The following is a 19,506-nucleotide window of genomic DNA, read 5'->3' as shown; positions in this document are numbered from 1 at the left end:
TTACCAATTTGCTATTGGTTCTGATAATAAATATTTGACTCCTATTACACTACAAATAACTCCTACTACCTCTTCGTATTTTTTATTATCTCTTTTAGCAAATTTGAAAATTTTTTAATTATTATTTATTAAATAAATTTTTATAAAACAAACTGTATTATCTAATATTTTAAGAACAAATCTCGAATTTACTGAGACAATATAAAAAAGTATCTCATTGAAATAGAACGAAAAAAATTAGTTTCAATATGCAAAAACTGAAATGATAACAAAAAGAATGTTTCCTTTGAACAACAGCCGAAGTTGTACATGCATTTTCGATCTACATATCGGACTTACACTAATGAAAGAGTCAATAAAATTCAAATTGATTACGAAGAGATTTAAAAATTAATTAATTCATAGTTTGTCCGAGAAACTACTTAATCCTATATATCTCTTATTCTCACGTCTGTCTGATTCTTGAATAATCCCCAAAAATCAATCACCGTCTCCATTGAACTTCCAACTCCAAACTCGCATCCATGATTTGATTGAGGTTTTATCGATGTCATTAAGTTTTATGGACGATCTGTAACTCTACAATGGAGTTCTCTTGCTGAGTAATATTCTTTTTTGTTAATTCATATAATCTTTTTGTTATATATGTAACGATAATATAAATAAAGTTTTTTTGTTAATTTGACTTCAACAAATTATTTAATGGAGCACCAAGGTCATAACTCTAGAGTTGAAAGTTTGGCAGCTACGCCATGTGTTAATTAAATTTCAATAAAAAAAGTACAAAAGATTTGTGTTTTATCAACGTTTTCAGCCTAACAAGCTCGCATGCAGTGTGAGAAGTTCTTGAAGTTTGGTTGATGTCTAAAAAGTTTGATATACATAGAATATCAGGGGTGGTGGTCATCCTATTAATAAGATATGTTTTGTGACCATATAATTAAAATGTATAAAGATTCCATTTTCTTCTATGTATAGCTTAAAATGTAGTTGTCAGATAACATGTGCAAAAGGAGAAATTTAATCAAGTGATCCTACAATAGTTCATCTGCCATCTGCCAACTACCCCGTATCACTTAATCTAGTTAACCATATTCACTCATCTTATAATCAAAATGAGAATCCAAAATCACCATTCAGAATACAAGAAAGCAGTATAAATTGTGAAGAGTCTCGGTTGGCAACATTCTGTCACTATGGAATTCTACATGGGTTCGGCTGCTATCGTGGAACACCCGAAAATTTTCTTTTTTTTTTTTGTAATTTAGAATTTTATTCTAAATATAATAAAATAATTTTTTTATTTTTATTTTTATTTAAAGTAACAAATAAAATAAAATTGATGAATAATTTAATTAAAAACAATTTCGGAGAAAAAAAGTGAAAATTTAGGTTCTGAAAATATTTTTGAAAGAAAAATCAGAAAACAGAGGCCAAAATGTAATTTTGAAAAATTTCGTCATGTTGGACGCTCGGTTAGCAGGCCCGGTGAATCAGGACGCACCGTGTGCCAGCGGACCCTGACGCGGGCGATCCGCGTGCCCGCGATCAAACATCACAAATCCGTTCTCGTGCGCACAGACGACCCAGATGCGTTCCTTCCCCAAATGCGATTGGACGGTCATATTTGAACCCGATCGGACAGCCTAGAGTGGATCACGATGGACGGTTCATTTTGGATCGCGATAAACGATCCAAATTCACTTCCTATTTAATCGCGATCGGATAGTACAGATCAAACGCGATGGACAACCCAGATCAAAAGCGAACGGATATAAATAACCCTCATCTGCACCAAATGCTAACCCTAAACGCCAGAACCCCTCACCGGAGAAGACGACCCAGCCACCGGGGAGTCGACTGCCGCCACCCGCCGCCGCACCGAAACCCTTTTCGACCACCAAAAAAGGTTGATCGGAGCAAAATACCTAATCGCAACGTGAGTTGGAGGAGCCGCCGCACCGGAGAGCCCTACCGCCGGTACCATTAGCGCGTTTCGATTCCCGGAGAAAAATTCAGGGAACCTAGGGACCGCCCGTAGGCGCAGTAAATAGTTTAGCTTTTCGGGTATCAAATCAAATAAGGATCCCTCACTCTATTCCCTATCATAAAATTGAAGTTTAAATAAATAATAATATGGTATTTGTACAAATTAAATGAATGTGCATAATTAATTACTAATTGCTAATAGAGCCCGAACCGGAAATTATTCTCTGTTAATCTCTGTTGATATATTTTACAGTCTAAAAGCATGATAGTGCTCTATTGATTTATTTTATACTTTGAATGCATGAATTGCTGTGTTATGTGACTACTGTTTAATTGAAAAATTGAGATATGATTGCATTCTCTGATGTATGTTTGTTTGCTTATGTGATCATGGTCGATTTGGAAAATGGGAACTAAAGGAAAACAAGAAAGTTGTGTAATTAAATAAACAGATGGAATGACAGCCTTACTGGATATCCTGAGAGATGGTGGACGGATCGGGTACATAGAGAACCCTACCGTGAATGTTGTCTCATACCAGACGGGGTATGAAGACTTAATAATTTGGCACTCATACCGGACGGGATATGGGGACGACTCGCTTCACCTTCATACCGGACGGGGTATTGAGATTTAATAAATTAGTGCTCATACTAGACGGGGTATGAGGACGGCTCGTAATTGAGATTGTTAAAAGAAATGGTTTACGTGTAGCGGAGACATCCTTATGAACTCCCATGGATACTAATAGGCTGATGAAAAAGTGACAGTTATTGTTTGGTTATTTGATGATGTGTATAAATTTACGATATGTGTTATGTTGTTATTCCAACTAATTACATATGAAACTATGATATGTGTTATGTTATTGATTCTATAGGTTATTTTTTAGAAATCTCGTTACACTAAGTGAATGGTAAATGATTTTATGATTGATAAATGAATTTTCTAAATTTAGTACTCCATTAATTGTTTTTGTTTTATACCCACATTTATTTCTATGTCGGTGATATAGTGTGATATCCTTACTGCGCTAGTGTAACTCATTTTATTTAACCATTTTATATTAAAAGGACCAGGTTCCAGACTCCGATCCGCAAGAAGATTGCGAGTAGATGCTGTATATTTTCTATTTTTCATTTATTTCCTTATTTCTTATATTTCTTTTAAAATGGTGAATTTCGCAATACTGTTTAGTACTTTTAAGTTATTGTGTAAAGAATGTCAATTTTAACTCTTTTATTTCGCTTCTGCACTTAAGTTATTATCTATTTCTTTTGGATTTCTGGTGTCTTTACATATCATATGTGCGATAGAGGCAACAAAAGAATATTTCATAAACACTAACACATATATTTAACACTTACTGACTCCTCTAAATTTGGTTAGCAATATGACATATAGTTTTGCTGGCATGTAATAAATTTTGTTTCAACCCCTCACCACAACCCAAAGTTTCATATTGCTTAAACACTTTAGGTGAGAAAGCTAAGTTACAACCATAACAAAGGAATAAATATTAATATGAGTGGGGTGACCAGAAGCTATAAACAAACTCAAATGCAACTTTAAGAACAGATGGTTTTGCCTTAAAAGAAAAAAATGGCTGTGACTCTAAGTTCACGTTCATGTCATGAAGGAACTTGTGAACAAACCGCCAAAGCCGGATAACTTGTCCAAAATTCTTATGTGGAAGATATTTCAAACTATGATTGAGTAATAACTTATCATACCTCAAGGAAATAAGTATATATAAGAAAAATTATTCTGTACTGCACGAGCATAAATGAATTGGATCTATTAGTTCATTCTGATTTTTTACTATCCCAAAACCAATAACATCTATGAGTTCTTCCAGCATTCATATTTCTTACCATCAAAAATAAGAATCTAAATGTCAATCTACAATCAAAGAGGAAGCAGAAATACCTTACTTGCCATGTTTCTTCCTTAGCAGTTCTATGACAAAGTCATTGCGGGGTTTGATTCGAGCTTGTTGGGGAGCGATGTAGATATGAGATAAATGGAGGCCTGCAGCAAAGAGAGATGCTCCCGTAACAAAGCATCCCACAGTCATGGCCAGCTTCTTAGGCGTTGAAGGAAAGCACAGAACGATATGGTTGTCAGCTCACAGTTCTATCAGGCAATTCATCAAACCCCTAGCGGGCGTTCAGATAAAAAACCCCAACAGCTACTATAAATGGAGATGTTGAGTAGGATTGAACAGGAACTTACTCCAGATCATCAAGAAAGCTTAAGACTATAATTCAATGAAGGATCTTATCTTATTGGCCGTATAAATATTTGTAGCCCATTGCAGTAAGAAGTAGGAAAGCGATGGATATACCTAAAAAACAGGTAAACAGAGAGGAGATACGAGGTTCAAACACAGATGGGTTTTGTTGGTCTGGATTATAATTTCCTAAAATTATGGTTTAGTTGTTATTGTTTGTAAAACCTATTTATAAGGCTGATTCGTATCAATTTCCAGAGCAGTTTCTTCAAGTTCAACTCTTGTCTTCTTTAATTTTGTTTTTTCAATCATATCTCTGCAATTTTTAAAATTTACTTGACAGTGGTATTTGAACCACAAGTTTCTAGTTCGTATAAGAAAAATAGTAGTTTTCTTTTGTATTATTAGATTGTTGTCAACGGTATCTGACAACTTTGTGTAACCTACAATTTCTCATTTCGATGGTCACTATGATCATTGGAACATGCTGATGGAAAATTTTCTTAGATCGAAGGAATATTGGCAAGTCCTGTCAGAAGGAATACCAGAACTAGCAAGTGGAACAACTGTCTGATGCGCAGAAAGCAAAAAATGAAGGACTGAAGTTGAAGGATCTGAAAGCAAAGAATTATTTATTTCAGGCTATTGACCGTTCAGTCTTGAAAACCATATTATACAAAGATACCTTTAAGTAAATTTGGGATTCAATAAAAAAAAATATCAAGGTTCAGCAAGAGTCAAACGTGCACAGCTTCAAGCCCTGAGATGGGATTTTGAGACTCAACAGATGAAAAATGAGGAGTTTATTACAAATTATTTTGCAAGAACCATAGAGATAAGTAATAAAATGCAGTTTCATGGTTAGAAAATAGAAGATGTCACCATTGTAGAGAAGGTCTTGCATTCTTTGACACCAAAGTTCGATTATGTGGCTTTTTCGATTAAGGAATCTAAAAATATAGATGCACTCTCTCTTGATGAATTATGAAGCTCTTTGTTTATGCATGACTAGAAAATGAATAGCAATTCAACTAAAGAGGAGCAAGCTTTAAAGGCTTCTACTTTTGATCATTCCTCAAATTCTAAAGGAAGAGGCAAAGGAAAAGGAAGAGGAAGGGGAGATTGAGGCATTAGAAATAGCAGCAAGAATTCCAAAGCTGATGATGAACAACCTCAAAACAAAGGAAGATGATGGGGTCAGCATTTTGACAAATCCAAAATTGAGTGCTACAAGTTCATAAATTCAGTCACTATTAATATGAATATCGCACCAAGATGCCTAATGACAAAGAAAAGGGGGAGAAATCAAATTTCATAGAAAATCAAGAAACTGAGACTTTATTAATGACTATTTAAACTAACGAGGAACCCACCTTTGAAGCTTCGTATGTGGATACAGGCTGCAGCAATCACATGTGTGGCAGTAGGTCTCTTTTCTCTCATTTAGATGAAAGTTTTCATTCCACTGTCAGTTTTGGTGACTGTTCTAAAGTAGATGTACTGGGAAATGTGATATTAACATTAGCACCAAGAATGATTTTGTGGAGACTATTTCTAATGTGTCCTATGTTCCTGACTTAAAAGCAATTTGTTAAGTGTTGGTCAATTATGTAACGGCCCCGGAATTTTTAAGGGAAATGTATATATAAGAAAAATTCTAAGTGCGAAAGCGAAATAAAAATTTTGATTAATATTCCTTACACAATAATCCAAACGTATGAAAGAATAGACTAAATAAAGTAAATACTAGAGATGAATATTATAAATAAAATTATGAAATCTTTAGACATCTACTCGCCGTCTTCCCGCGGGACGGGCTCAGGAACCAAGTCTTCCTGATCTGAAATAGTTAAGTAAGAAATGAGCTACACTACCCCAGTAAAGATATCACACCATCTCACAGTCACAAAAGTAAAGGTTGGTAGAAAACAAAAGCGACCAATGGAGCATAATTTATAACAAACTCATTTATCAATAATAAAAACCTTTACTGTCTACTTACCTCGGTGAGATTCATGAAAATAACTTATGAGAAACAATAACATTATAAGCATCATAAGATCATGCACACTCTGTAACATAACACGTGTCATACTTTTGTATTTAAATCATCAGACAACAAATTTTCTCTTTTATCAGTCTACTAGTATCCATGGGGATCCATAGGGGGTCTCCACTACACGTGAACCATTCACATTAATAACTTAATTCCAGGGCCGTCCCCATACCCCGTCTGGTATGGGCGCCAAAACACATAAAGTCTCCATACCCCGTCCGATATGAGAGACCACGTTCCCGGTAGGATTCCTTATGGACCCGGTCCGTCCACCATCTCCCAGGATATCTAGTTAGGCTGCCGACATTATCCATTTATCAATTCACATACATTTTTCTATTTTTCTTAGTTTTCTGTTATCCAATCAAACATAAACTCGTAAACCAGTAATAGACACCAAACAAGGCAACACAACATCGGATTCACAATAATTCAAACCATAATAAATGAAACCGTGATTCATGCATACGAAACTATAGAATAAACACATCATGTACCATACTGCATTTAAAACTGCAACCTTAATTAATTATACATATCTATTAATTCACACCATACCATTTTATCATTTATTAAGCTTTAATGCCGTAATAGGAAATAAGGTGAGAGATCCTTACTTATTTTGGAGTCTGAAATCGGGTTCTCACTGTGCCTACGGGCAGTTCCTATATTTCCTGAATTTTTTCCAGAAACTGAAATACACTTCCAGTACCTGCACATGTCCCTAAAAAATCCCAAATCAGACCCAGGGCCTTTTCGGCCAATTTTGGAATTTCGGCACGGCGGCTCCGTCGTGCTTCGGCGACGACGCCGCTGCCCGCGGCGGCGATCCGCCTCGGGTTGGTAATTTTCGGCCGTATTCGGTCAAACTTGCATTGGTTCCTGTGATAAAACACCCCTAGGGCCCTCGGTGGGCCAAAAAATACAGAAAACCGAGACTTATCAGCGGCGGAGCTCTCGGGTCCGGCGGCTCCTCTGGTGCGAGTTGCGATTTGGTGTTTTGCTCCGGTCAACTTGTAGAGAAAAGGACGGTGGTGTAAAAATTACATCGAACGGGAACCGGGAAAGGCCTCATCGGAGGCAAAAATCGAAAGAACCCGCGGTGGCGCCGCTGGTCTTTGGCGGTTTTTTCGGGCAATTGGCCGGTGGTTTGGCTCTGATTTGGCCACGGGTGGATTCAGCATCGAAAAACGAGCCAAGGAGAGAAATTTTACCTTGTTTGGCGGTCGAAAAATCCTCCGGTGCGGCGGTGGGTGGCGGCGACCGATTCCTCCGGAGGCTGGGCCGTCTTCTCCGGCGAGGGCTCTGGCGGCTAGGGTTTGAATTTGGATATAGGTGAGGTTATTTATAACATTTTTCTCGTAATCTGAGCCGTCCATCACGATTTAATCTGTACCGTCCGATCACGATTAAATTATAAATAAATATGGGTCGTCCATCGCGATGCAATCTGGGCTGTCCGTGCGTGATTTAATCTGGGCCGTCTGCACGCGTGAGATCCGAGCCGTCCATGCGCGCTTTTAATCTGGACCGTCCGCGCACGCGGGAACGGATTTGGGCCGTCCGATCGCGCGCACGCGGATCGCCCACGTGTCCCCGTCTAGTGTGGCTTCCCACGTCAGCGTCCCTGCCACGCGGTGTGTCCTGGTTGGCCGGGACTGCTGATGTGGCTGCTGACGTGACACAATTTTTTAAATTACGTTTTGACCCCCGATTTCTGATTTTCTTTCCAAAAACACCCCTAAAATCCAAATTTTCACACATTTTTTCCAAAATCAATTTTAATTAAATCCCAAAAATAATTTTACATCATTTTATCATTATTATTATTTTTATTTCTATTACATTAAATTAAATTAAATTAAAACCTTATAAATTAATTATTAAAATAAAACAAAATCAAAGAAAATTCCAATAATAATAAAATAAAAAGTTTTGGGTGTTACAAATTAGAAGAAAAAGGCTATGTTATAACCATTCAAAATGGAGTTTATGAAATTTATAATCCTGCGAAGGGTGCTATTGCTATTATTCAAAGGAGTGCAAACAGGTTGTTCCCATTAAAACTACAAGTTGCTCAAACTTGTTTGATGGTTGAAGTGAAGAATTCTTCCTGGCTTTGGCATTTTCGATATGGCTACTTGAATTTTGGTGGATTAAAAACTCTCCATCAAAAGAATATGGTACAGGTCTTCCTCCACTTCTCATTCCTTCTCAAGTTTGTGAAAAATGTGTTGTTAGCAAACAACACCTAATCCATTTCCACAAGGGAAGTCATGGAGAGCTAAGAGTGTGTTGGAGCTGGTTCACTCTAATATTTGCGGATCCCTTAATCCGATATCTAATGGTGGTAAACAGTATTTTATAATGTTCATTGATGATTATACTCGAAAAATCTGGGTATATTTTTTGCAGGACAAATCTAAAGCTTTTGAAGTTTTTAAAAGCTTTGTTGAGAAAGAGGTTGACAGCCCTATAAAAGCTCTTCGTTCAGATCGTATGGAAGAATATAACTCACATGAATTTGTAAATTTCTGTGAGGTTCATGGAATAAGGAGATAACTTATAGCAGCCTATTCATCCCAGCAAAATGGAGTTTGTGAAAAAAAAAATTGCACTATCATGAATATGGTGCAAAGTCTATTAACAAGCAGTGGTGCTCTAAAAAGTTTTTAGTTTGAAACAGTCAATTGGAGTATTCACATTTTGAACAAAAGTCTCACATTTGCAGTGCAACACATGACTTCGGATGAAGCATAGAGTGAAAAACGACCAGTTGTATATCATTTTAGAATACTTGGGTGTGTTGTATATGCTCGTATTCCATACCAGAAAAAAAGGAAACTAGATGATAAGGGAGCGAAATACATTTTTCTTGGTGTTAGTGATTAATCAAAGGCTTATAAACTTTATTGTCCTAGCACTAAGAAAATTCTGATAAGTCGAGACGTTATTGTTTATGGGAATCAGTTCTGGTCATGGGACAAAATTGCTTTTGGAAAACAAATGCCAACAAGCTTTAATGAAGAAAATGGTATAGAAGTATACCAGCCCCCACAACAGCATGTTCCAGCAGATATTGCCTCTGAAAATGCCCAAAATGAGCCAGCTATGGATTAACAAAATTAAACAGTAGTTGAGCCACGTTCTTAGTGTGCTCGAAGAAGGCTAGCACGGATGACAAATTATGTAGCACCCGGAAAGGAGGAGGAAAAAAAACAAAAAAAAGGGGGGGCCACGTCAGCAGGCCCGGTCAGCAGTCCCGACCAACCGGGGCCTGCCACGTGGCAAGACCGCGTCACTCCGAAAGGAGCCACGTTGGCGATCCGCGTGGGTGCGATCCGACGGCCCAGATCAATCGCGCGATCGGACGGCCCAGATTCAATCAAAAACGAACGGCCCAGATTAAAACGAAATGGACGGCTGAGATCAAAAGGCAAGGGCTTATAAATAGAACCCCCACACCAGACCACAAACCCTAGCCGCCCGCCGCTCGCCGGAGAAGACGAACCAGAGGCCGACCGCCGCCACCCGCTGCCGTACCGGAGGAACTTCCGACCGCCGATCGAGGTAAATTTCGTACCCCTGACTCGTTTTTCCACGCTGATTCCTCCTATGGCCAAATCGAGGCCGAAATCCCGGCCAAACGGCCGGAATATGCGGCCGAAGCCCAGCGGCGTCGCCGCGCCCCCTCTCGGTTTTTGCCTCCGACGAGGCCCTTCCCGGCCTCCGTTCGATGCAATTTTTATATCACCGTGATCACCATTCTTTTCTCTACAGGTTGACCGGAGCCGAATCACCAAAACACGAACCTCGCCGGAGAGCCGCCGCACCCGAGAGCGCCGCCGCCGGTAAGCTCCGTTTTTCTGTGATTTTTTGGCCCCCCGAGGGCCCTAGGGTTGTTTTCTCACAAGGACCGATGCGAGTGTGGCCGAATTCGGCCGAAAATAGCCAACCCGAGGCGACTCGCCGCCGCCAGCGGCGGCGCCGTCGCCGGAGCACGGCGGAGCCGCCGTGCCGGAGTTGCGATTTGGGCCGAAAGAGGCCCTGGGCCTAATTTGGGTTTTTTTTGGAACACGTGCAGGTACTGTTAGTGTGTTTCAGTTCCCCGGGAAAAATTCAGGAAAAGTTAGGGACGGCCTGCAAGCGCACTGTGAATCGTATTCGGATCCCGAAAACAAGTAAGGACCCCTCACCCTATTTCCTATCACGGTATTAAAGTTCAAAATGATAAAACGGTATTTCTTGAATTAACGAATGTGTGAAATTGCTTAAGGTGGCTAATGGAGCCCGAGTCTAGTGTGATTGGTGATTTACTGTTATTTGGCCTGTTTACAGCTTTAAATACAAAATGAGGTTTGATGTGTTCATTTTACAGATTTGTGTGCATATACTACGTTTTTATTAATCATGGGTTGAATTACTGAAAAACTGATACTGTATGTTGTCTGTTTGACATGAATTACTGTTTTGCTTGTTTGTATGTGAATTGATGATGCTGACTGAGGAAAAGGAAAATGAAAGATTGTGTAGACTGATAATTGTATTATGGGGGTCAGCCTGACTAGATATCCTGGGAGATGGTGGACGGACCAGGTCCGTAGGGAACCCTACCGGGATTGTGGTCTCACATGCCGGACGGGGTATGGAGATCTTATGGTTTTGGCGCCCATACCGGACGGGGTATGGGGACGGCCCGTTTCACCCTCATACCGGACGGGGTATTGAGGTTTATGGTTTTGGCGCCCATACCGGACGGGGTATGGGGACGGCCCGTTTCACCCTCATACCGGACGGGGTATTGAGGTTCATGGTTTTGGCGCCCATACCGGACGGGGTATGGGGACGGCCCTGGAAACTGATTATGAATGTTAAAGGTTAACGGGTAGCGGAACCCCTATGGACCCCCACGGATACTAGTAGGCTGGTAAATGAGAAAAAGATATGTTGTACAATGATTGAATTACAAGAGGCGTGATAAGTGTTATGTTTTACAGCTTATATTATTCCATGATTATGATAATGTTATTGTTTTTCTTATATTGTTTTCATAAATTCCACCGAGATAAGTGGATGGTAAAGGTTTTCATGTTAATAAACGAGTTTGTTGTAAATTATGCTCCATTGATCTTTTTGTTTTTTTCTACCCACCTTTACCTCCGTGACGGTGAGATGTCGTGATGTTCTTACTGGGCTAGTGTAGCTCACTCCTTATTTAACCATTTCAGATCAGGAAGACATGGTTCCCGAGCCCGTTCCGCAGGAGGACGACGAAGGGGATGCCTAGAGACTCTGTAGTCATACTCATAGTTTTATTTTCGAGTTTCTCTCTTAGTTAGTTTAATCTTTTATATTTTAAGTACGTTTTTGATTTTTCGTGTAAGGGATGTTAACTGAAATTTTGATCTCGCTTCCGCATTTGATATATTTAAATACTCATTTCATTTTAATATTTCCGGGGCCGTTACAAATTATGAGATACCTGGAATTGATCAATTTGAAGATCCTCTCATTTATTTGCATATTATGATCTCCATACATTTCAAGAAGCTATCAAAGATTCAAAATGGAAAAATGCCATGGATGAGGAGATGATATCCATAGAGAAGAACAATATGTAGAAATTGATAGAGCTTCCAAATAGGCAAAAATCCATTGGAGTAAAGTGGATTTATAAAACAAAGCTAAACAAGGATGGAAACATAAACAAGTACAAGGCGCGACTTGTTGTGAAGGGGTATAAATAAAAATTCGGAGTTGATTACAAGGAGGTGTTTGCTCCAGTTGCGAGGATGGATATAATTCGTTTGGTGATGTCCATGACTGCCCAAAATTCCTAGTCCATTTATCAATTGGACATGAAATTGGCTACATGGTGAGCTGTAAAAAGGAGTATATGTTGACCAGTCCCTTGGATATGTGAAGAAATGTAGTGAAGAAAAGGTATACAAATTAAAAAAGACTTTGTAAAAATTAAAGCAAGCTCCAAGAACTTGGTATAGATGCCTATTTTACTAAAGAAGGTTTTCTAAAATGTCCTCATAAACATACTCTTTTTACGAAGCTTAGTGATAATGGTTCAATGCTTGTTGTATGTTTGTATGTTGATGACTTAATATATACCGGAAATGATACAGTCATGATTGATGCATTTAGAAATAATATGATAACTAAATTTGATATGAGTGATTTGAGACTAATGCATTATTTTTTCGGTCTTGAGGTTATGTAGTCACCAGCTGGCATTTTTCACAAAAGAAGTATGTTCTTGAGATTTTGGACAAGTTCAGTATGAGGAACTGTAATTCAGTTTCCACTCCAATTGAAGTTGGCTTAAAGTTGATGAAAGATGAAGGAGGGAAGAAGATAAATGCTACCTTGTTTAAGCAAATTATTGAAAGTTTAATGTATCTCACTTCAACCAGACCTGACATCACGTATGGTGTTAGTTTAATCAGTCAGTACATGGAGAATCCAATTGAGAATCATCCCTCTGCAAAAAAAAAAAAGAATTTTTCGTTACTTAAGAGGCACGATTGATTTCAGAGTTCTTTATGCAGCTAATACAATTGAAAAATTGATTGGATTATCTGATAGTGACTTTGCAGGTGACTTAAATGATAGGAAGAGTACATTTGGATTTGTTTTTTTGATGGGTTCTGGGGCTGTATCATGGTCATGGAAGAAGCAACAGATTGTTACTTTGTCCAGTACAGAGGTAGAGTTCATTGCAGTAGCAACATGCTCATGTCAAGCAATCTGGTTAAAGAAGATTGCTAGAAACACTCCATATTCAACAATAAGGTTCTACAATAATCTTTTGTAATAATGTTTCAACAATTAAACTTTCTAAAAATCTAATTTTACATGGAAGAAGCAAGCACATTGATGTTAGGTTCCATTTTTTTCGTGATCTTTGCAACAATGGAACAATTGATTTGAAGTTTTGCAGAAGTCAAGATCAGGTGCAGATATTATGACTAAACCACTCAAACAAACAATTTTTATTATGCTTCGAAGAATGCTTGGAAGTTGCTCAAAACCAAGCTTAGTTGGAGTTGTTAGAAACTAGTTCCTAAACTGATTTATGGAGATATGAGTTTAAGGGAGGGAATGTTAACAATAATTTAGTTGTTTGTTGAGATATTTTATTTGTTAGAGATTTTTATAATATTGCTTTGATTGTTCATAAGTTTTAATATTTCAGTTTATGTTAGTGGATTATTGCTTCCTGTTTTATAGGAATTATGGTTTAGTTGTTACTCTTTGTAAAACCTATTTATAAGGTTGATTCGTATCAATTTCCAGAGTAGTTTTTTTTTTTTTTTCAATTCAACTCTTGTCTTCTTACATTTTGCTTTATCGGTCCTATCTCAATAATTTTTAAAATTTACTTAACACGTAGTTGATCTTATATTAAAAATTATATTTTTAAAAAAAATTATTTCACTTATATTATATTTTTATTTCTATTTCTATTTACGTTATAAAATGTACATCTAAACACCACATAATGTATATTATATGAAACACAAGCACATTAACACTTATTATATGTGTACGTATACATACACCATTTTTTGTGATGCACTGAGATTCTAACTTTATGAGAAAATATGTCCTGTCTAATTTTTTATAGTCTATTTATGAGTAAATAAAAAAGTTTTTTAGGCTACGTTGTAGAAGGTATAAAATCTATTTATAATAACTGACTGGCGTTATTTTAAAAAACTTATTAATAAAACTACTAATATAATTATTATCATTCTATGTTAAATTTTTTATCACTTTTACTCAAAATAACTCTATTTATAAATAAATTTTACGTAAAATTTTTAAATAACTTCAAGAAAAAAATCCATGCAAACCCTTTTTACTAAGCTAATTACAGTTGTTAATTGGTTTTTGAGCTTCGTAATACCAAATCGTTAACTTGTTATATCTTAATTATGATTTATTTATATTAAATTTTGCAATAAAACATAAAATATATGTTCAGAATTCACCCTTTAATCTTAATGTGCTATTATATCTAAAGTTAAAATGTTTAGCATAAATCAGGAAAAAAGATTATGGTTCATGAAGCAGTCTTTCAAATGAGCGAACTTAAACGAATGGCAATAAATTGATGAGAAAATTCAATACCAAATCGGGGAAGACTTAGAAAGTGAAAAACCAATATATATATATATATTAGCAAAAGAAGATATTTTATACACATTTCCACAAATTTTGAGTCAAGGTCTTTCTTTCGCTAATATTAATTTCCACACGGAAATTTATTTATTTATTTATTTATTTCCAATTACAAACTTTTCAAGTCTTCCACAAACTACTATAATTAATGCATTAACAAACTCATAAATATATATTTTGAATGCTAAAATGTGCTTTAAGTAAATTAATTGAATGAGAACAAATTGATGATAAAACAGGACAATTTTAATTTTATAAACAATCTGTTTTCAAATTTGTAGAAATCTTTTGATATATCAGTTCGAAGCCCAAAACTATTGTAGTTAATGTTCATATAATCCATCTCTAACACTCTTTATCATAATCTAATTCTTTTAGATGCAATCCTACAATCCTCTTATTTATTTATCTTTGGTATCTACATTTGTTTTTAGAAGTCAGATTAGAGAGAGTACTCTTAGTCCTTTGGCTTTTAATTGTCAAGAAGGTGAACGACTGTGCCTGCGCCTAAATTCTTCTTCAGCTTGACTGGCTAAGCATTTTTTAGTCAAGGTGACAAATCTTATCCAATCTCTCCATAATCAACTCTCAGAATTTTCCACAAAGTTTCATCATAAAAGAGCAAAATCCCACCTACATAAATATAAACACCACCCATCTCCCCAAAAATCTCACCCACAAACCAAAATAAAATCACAAATTCTTATCTTCTTGCCAAGCTCCAAAATAAGAGTTTTGAGTTCCTTCGAAAGTACCTTACCAATCCTATTCAAATTTTTCGTTAGTCTAGCTTTCGGATTAGCCAATGCAGCCACATTTACTATTGGTTCTGATAATAAATATCCAACTCCTATTACACTACAAATAACTCCTATACACCTCTTCATATTTTTTATTATTATTTTTTTTAAAATTTTTTTTAGTTATTATTTGTTGAATAAATTTAAAATAAAACTACGTTACTTATGAGGATTAGTCCAGTTGGCAACAAAATATATTTTATATTTAACCATTTAAATCTGAATCTTTCATATATTATTTTGAGAGCGAAACTCGATTCACCTATACAATATATAAGACTTTGTCATTGAAGTAGTGAGAAAAAATTAGTTTCAATATGCAAAAATTAAAATAAAAAACAAAAGAATGTTTTCCTTAAACAACAACCTAAGTCAAAGAAATTAGGCTCGACATCAATATATTTTTTATTCTTGAATAATCACCAGAAACCACTCATGGTCTCCATTGAACTTACAACTCCAAGCTCACACCTCCATGATTTGTTTGAGGTTTTATTTAAGTTCTTAAGTTTGTGCACCCTTTATAATGGAAGGACTTTGAAAGTCCATAATTTTACAATGGAGTCTCTAGGGAGTAATCTTCTTTTTTGTTAATGTCTATAACTTTTTGTTATTTATTTAATAATTCTAAAATATTAATTCTTAGAATATAAATAATAGATTTAATAAAAAAATTTAGTTAATTTGACTTCAATAAATTATTTAACAGAGCACGAAGGTCGTAGTTTTAGAGTTGAAAGTTTCGCTGCTACTTTTTTTTGTTAATTAAATTTCAATAAAAAGTATGAAAGGTTTGTTTTTATGTTGGAAAGATGTGCTTTCAGTACAAAATAGAGAGGTTGGATTAGAACATGTATTACCACTACCAACTTTGTAGTCGTTGTGAATAGAGGCCCATTAAACTTCTTCTCCGCTTCGAGAGGTTTAAGACAAGGTGACCCCCTATCTCCTCTCCTTTTCATTATTGTTATGGAGGCTTTGAACAAATTATTGGAAAGGGAAAAAAAACTTAAACTACATCAAGGAATCTCTATGGGATATAGGGACAATAAGATAGAATCAACACATCTATTTTACACAGATGACGCTCTCATCTTCTGTCATCCTGACATTCGCTCGCTGGTCTTCTTGAAATGCATTTGATTATGTTTCCAAGCGGTTTCTGGTTTTAAAATCAATCTTCACAAATCCGAATTAGTAGTGATGGGTTCATAATCAGGTGAATCTCTGACACATATCTGGGTTGTAAAGTTTCTCAATTACCCATCACGTATAAAAATGTCCCCTTGGGACCAAATATAAAGATAAAAAATGCTAGGATTCGATCATTGACATGTTTCAAAACATACTTGCCAACTTGAAGAGGAAATTCTTATCTAAAGGGAGACAACTAACTCTCATTAAAAGCATCCAATCTAATCTCCCTATATATCTTCTTTCAGTGTTCAACATTCCAACTTGTGTTGTTAATACTCTATAATCCATTCAGTGCAACTTTCTCTGGGGAGACGATGTTAGTAACAATAATAAATTCCACCTTGTTAATTGGAAAGAAATCAAGAAATCTATTAAAGATGATGGCTTGTGTTTGAGATTTATAACCACACTTAACAAGACCCTTCTTGGGAAATGGATTTGGAGATTCTGGAAGAAGGTAACAATCTCTTAAAATCAATCATATTGTGCAAATAGTTCAATGGTGATTATCACAATCAATCTAGAATTAAAAACAACGCATTTAATTCAAGCATTCGACAGAATATTTAGAAACTAAATAATATCATTCTACAAAACTCTAGTTGGATTATTAGGAAGGGCAACAAAATCAGATTCTGGACATATAGCATGACAAGGCTGCTTTCCAAATAAGATTCCTTCTTATTTATACTATTGTTATAGACAAAAACATTTTGGTTAAAGATGTCGAGGTTCTCGATAGCCCAAGCTCGTGGCAGGTGTCAGTATCCAGAAAATTACAAGATTGAGAGTTAGAAGAATTTTTGTCTCTGTTACAGATTTTGTCTTCAACTCAAGTCAATTATGAGAAGAATAAACTAAAATGGTTACTTTTCAAAAATAGTACTTTTACTGTTAGATCTCTCTACAATCTCTTGGCGAACAAACTTCAAGAATTTCATTTTTTGTTTGGAAAGTCGCAAAAGGTCGCATTCTTACCCTTGACAACTTAATGAAAAGAGATTTCACGATCACAAATAGATGTTTCATATGTAAAAACAATCTTGAAACCTGCAATCACCTATTTTTAGACTGTTCGATCTCTCAACCACTATAGAACACTATTATTAGCCTTATGAGGCTATCTTGAGTCATGAACAACAACATTCATACAAAACTACTAGTATGGAAAGGCATCAGCAGTAAAAGGAAAAAGTTAAGATTAATCCCACTTACCATTATGTTAGTCCTTTGAAAGGAAAGAAACAATTGCGTTTTCGAATGAATAGAACTTGATTTTAATAAAATCATTGATAGTTGGTTTCACTATTTTGCTTCCTTTATTTTGGGACATAATATTGACTGTTTTGATGATTTTAGTTTTGTTGTTGATAGTTTAATCGACTTGTAAATACATTGTAAATGGGTTGTGCTCCCTTGACACTCTTACATCAATACGATTCCACACTTTTATTTTTAAAAAAAATATTTGAGCCTAACAAGTTCTTATGCAGTGTAAGAAGTTGTTTAAGTTCGGTTGATATCTAAAGAGTTTGGTACAGATAGAAAGGATATCAAGAGTAGGAGAAGCCATCCCATTAATAAGATATATTTTTGTGATAATTATAAAGGACCATATAATTAAGTGTATAAAAATTCCATTTTCTTCCATGTATAGCTTAATTGTATTTGTTAGATAACTTGTGAAAAGAAGATACTTATCTGCCAACTACTACGAACCACATGATCTAGTTGACCATATTCACTAATCTTATGATCAAAATAAGAATCCAAAATCACCATTCACAATACAAGAAAGCAGTAAAGATTGTGAAGAGTCTCAGTTGGCAATTTGGAATTATACAAGGGTTTGAGTGCTAGCATATGTGCGGTAGAGACAGCAAAAGAACATTTAGTAAACACTAACACATATATTTAACACTTACTGACTCCTCTAAGTTTGGTTAACAACCTCTATACAACCTACAACCTTATATGTTAGCTCTATGACATCGTTTTGCTGGCATGTAATAAATTTTGTTTCAACCTCTCACCACAACCCAAATTTCATATAGTCTAAACACTTTGGGCAAGAAAGCTAAGTTAAAATCATGAGGAGGTATAAGTATTAATTTGACTGGGGTAACCACAAGCTATAAACAAACTCAAATGCAGCTTTAAGAACAGATCGTTCTGTTTTTTTTTTTTTTTAAATGGATGTGCTCTAAGTTCATGTTCATGTCATGAAGGAACTTCCACGAAAGCGGGATAACTTCTCCAAAATTCTTATCTGGAAAGCATTTCAAACTATGATTGAATAATAACTTATCATATCTCAAGGTAATAAGTATATGTAAGAAAAAATATTATGTGCTGCACGAGCATAAATGAATTGGATCTATCGGTTCATTCCAATTTTTTATTATTTCAAAACCAATAACATCTATGAGTTCTTCCAGCATTCATGTCTCTTACCGTCAAAAATAAGAATCATAATGTCAATCTACAATCACAAAAGAAGTACAAGTACCTTACTTGCCATGTTTCTTCCTCAGCTGTTCTGTGACGAAGTCATTGCGGGCTTTGATTCGAGCCTGTTGGGGAGCAATGTAGACATGAGATAAATGGAGGCCTACAGCAAAAAGAGAAGCTCCCGCAACAAAGCATCCCACAGTCATGGCCAGTTTCCTAGGTGTCGAAGGAAAGCACAGAACCATATGGTTGTCAACTCACAGTTCTATCAGGCAATTCACCAAACACCTAGCGGGCGTTCAGATTAAAGACCCCAACAGTTGCTATAAATGGAGATGTTAAGTAGGATTGAACTGGAACTTACTGCAGATCATCAAAAAAGCTTAAGACTATAATTCAATGAAGGATCTTTTCTTATCGACCGTATAAATATTTGTAGCCCATTTCAGTAAGAAGCAGGAAAGTGATGGATATACCTAAAAAACAGGTAAACAGAGAGGAGCTACAAATACAGAGGGGTTTTGTGGGTCTGGCTGCTTGTTTTTTACTTATATAAAGTGTAACGTTGACGTTACCAACTATAC

General features: G+C 36.0%; 1 protein-coding gene across 1 annotated transcript; it reads left to right on the top strand.

Annotated features, from left to right (window-relative positions):
• The first annotated feature begins 12,352 nt into the window (after nucleotides 1–12,352).
• Nucleotides 12,353–13,104, top strand: LOC148266519 (secreted RxLR effector protein 161-like). Its single transcript, XM_088219122.1, has 3 exons — nucleotides 12,353–12,377; nucleotides 12,511–12,735; nucleotides 12,839–13,104. Exons 1-3 carry the CDS (start codon nucleotides 12,353–12,355, stop codon nucleotides 13,102–13,104), a joined length of 516 nt encoding a protein of 171 aa, XP_088075248.1.
• Nucleotides 13,105–19,506: the final 6,402 nt, after the last annotated feature.

This window comes from Carica papaya, chromosome 4, assembly GCF_054855325.1.
Source record: "Carica papaya isolate Zhongbai chromosome 4, ASM5485532v1, whole genome shotgun sequence".
In the NCBI taxonomy this organism is placed as follows: domain Eukaryota; kingdom Viridiplantae; phylum Streptophyta; class Magnoliopsida; order Brassicales; family Caricaceae; genus Carica; species Carica papaya.
This window is presented reverse-complemented; position numbering and strand designations above follow the sequence as displayed.

Coding starts and splice junctions, on each gene's coding strand:
- LOC148266519 (XM_088219122.1), top strand. CDS start 12,353: ATGGTTCAATGCTTGTTGTATGTTT. Junction 12,378..12,510: donor TCAATGCTTGTTGTATGTTT/GTATGTTGATGA, acceptor GAGGTTATGTAG/TCACCAGCTGGCATTTTTCA. Junction 12,736..12,838: donor GTATGGTGTTAGTTTAATCA/GTCAGTACATGG, acceptor TTCTTTATGCAG/CTAATACAATTGAAAAATTG.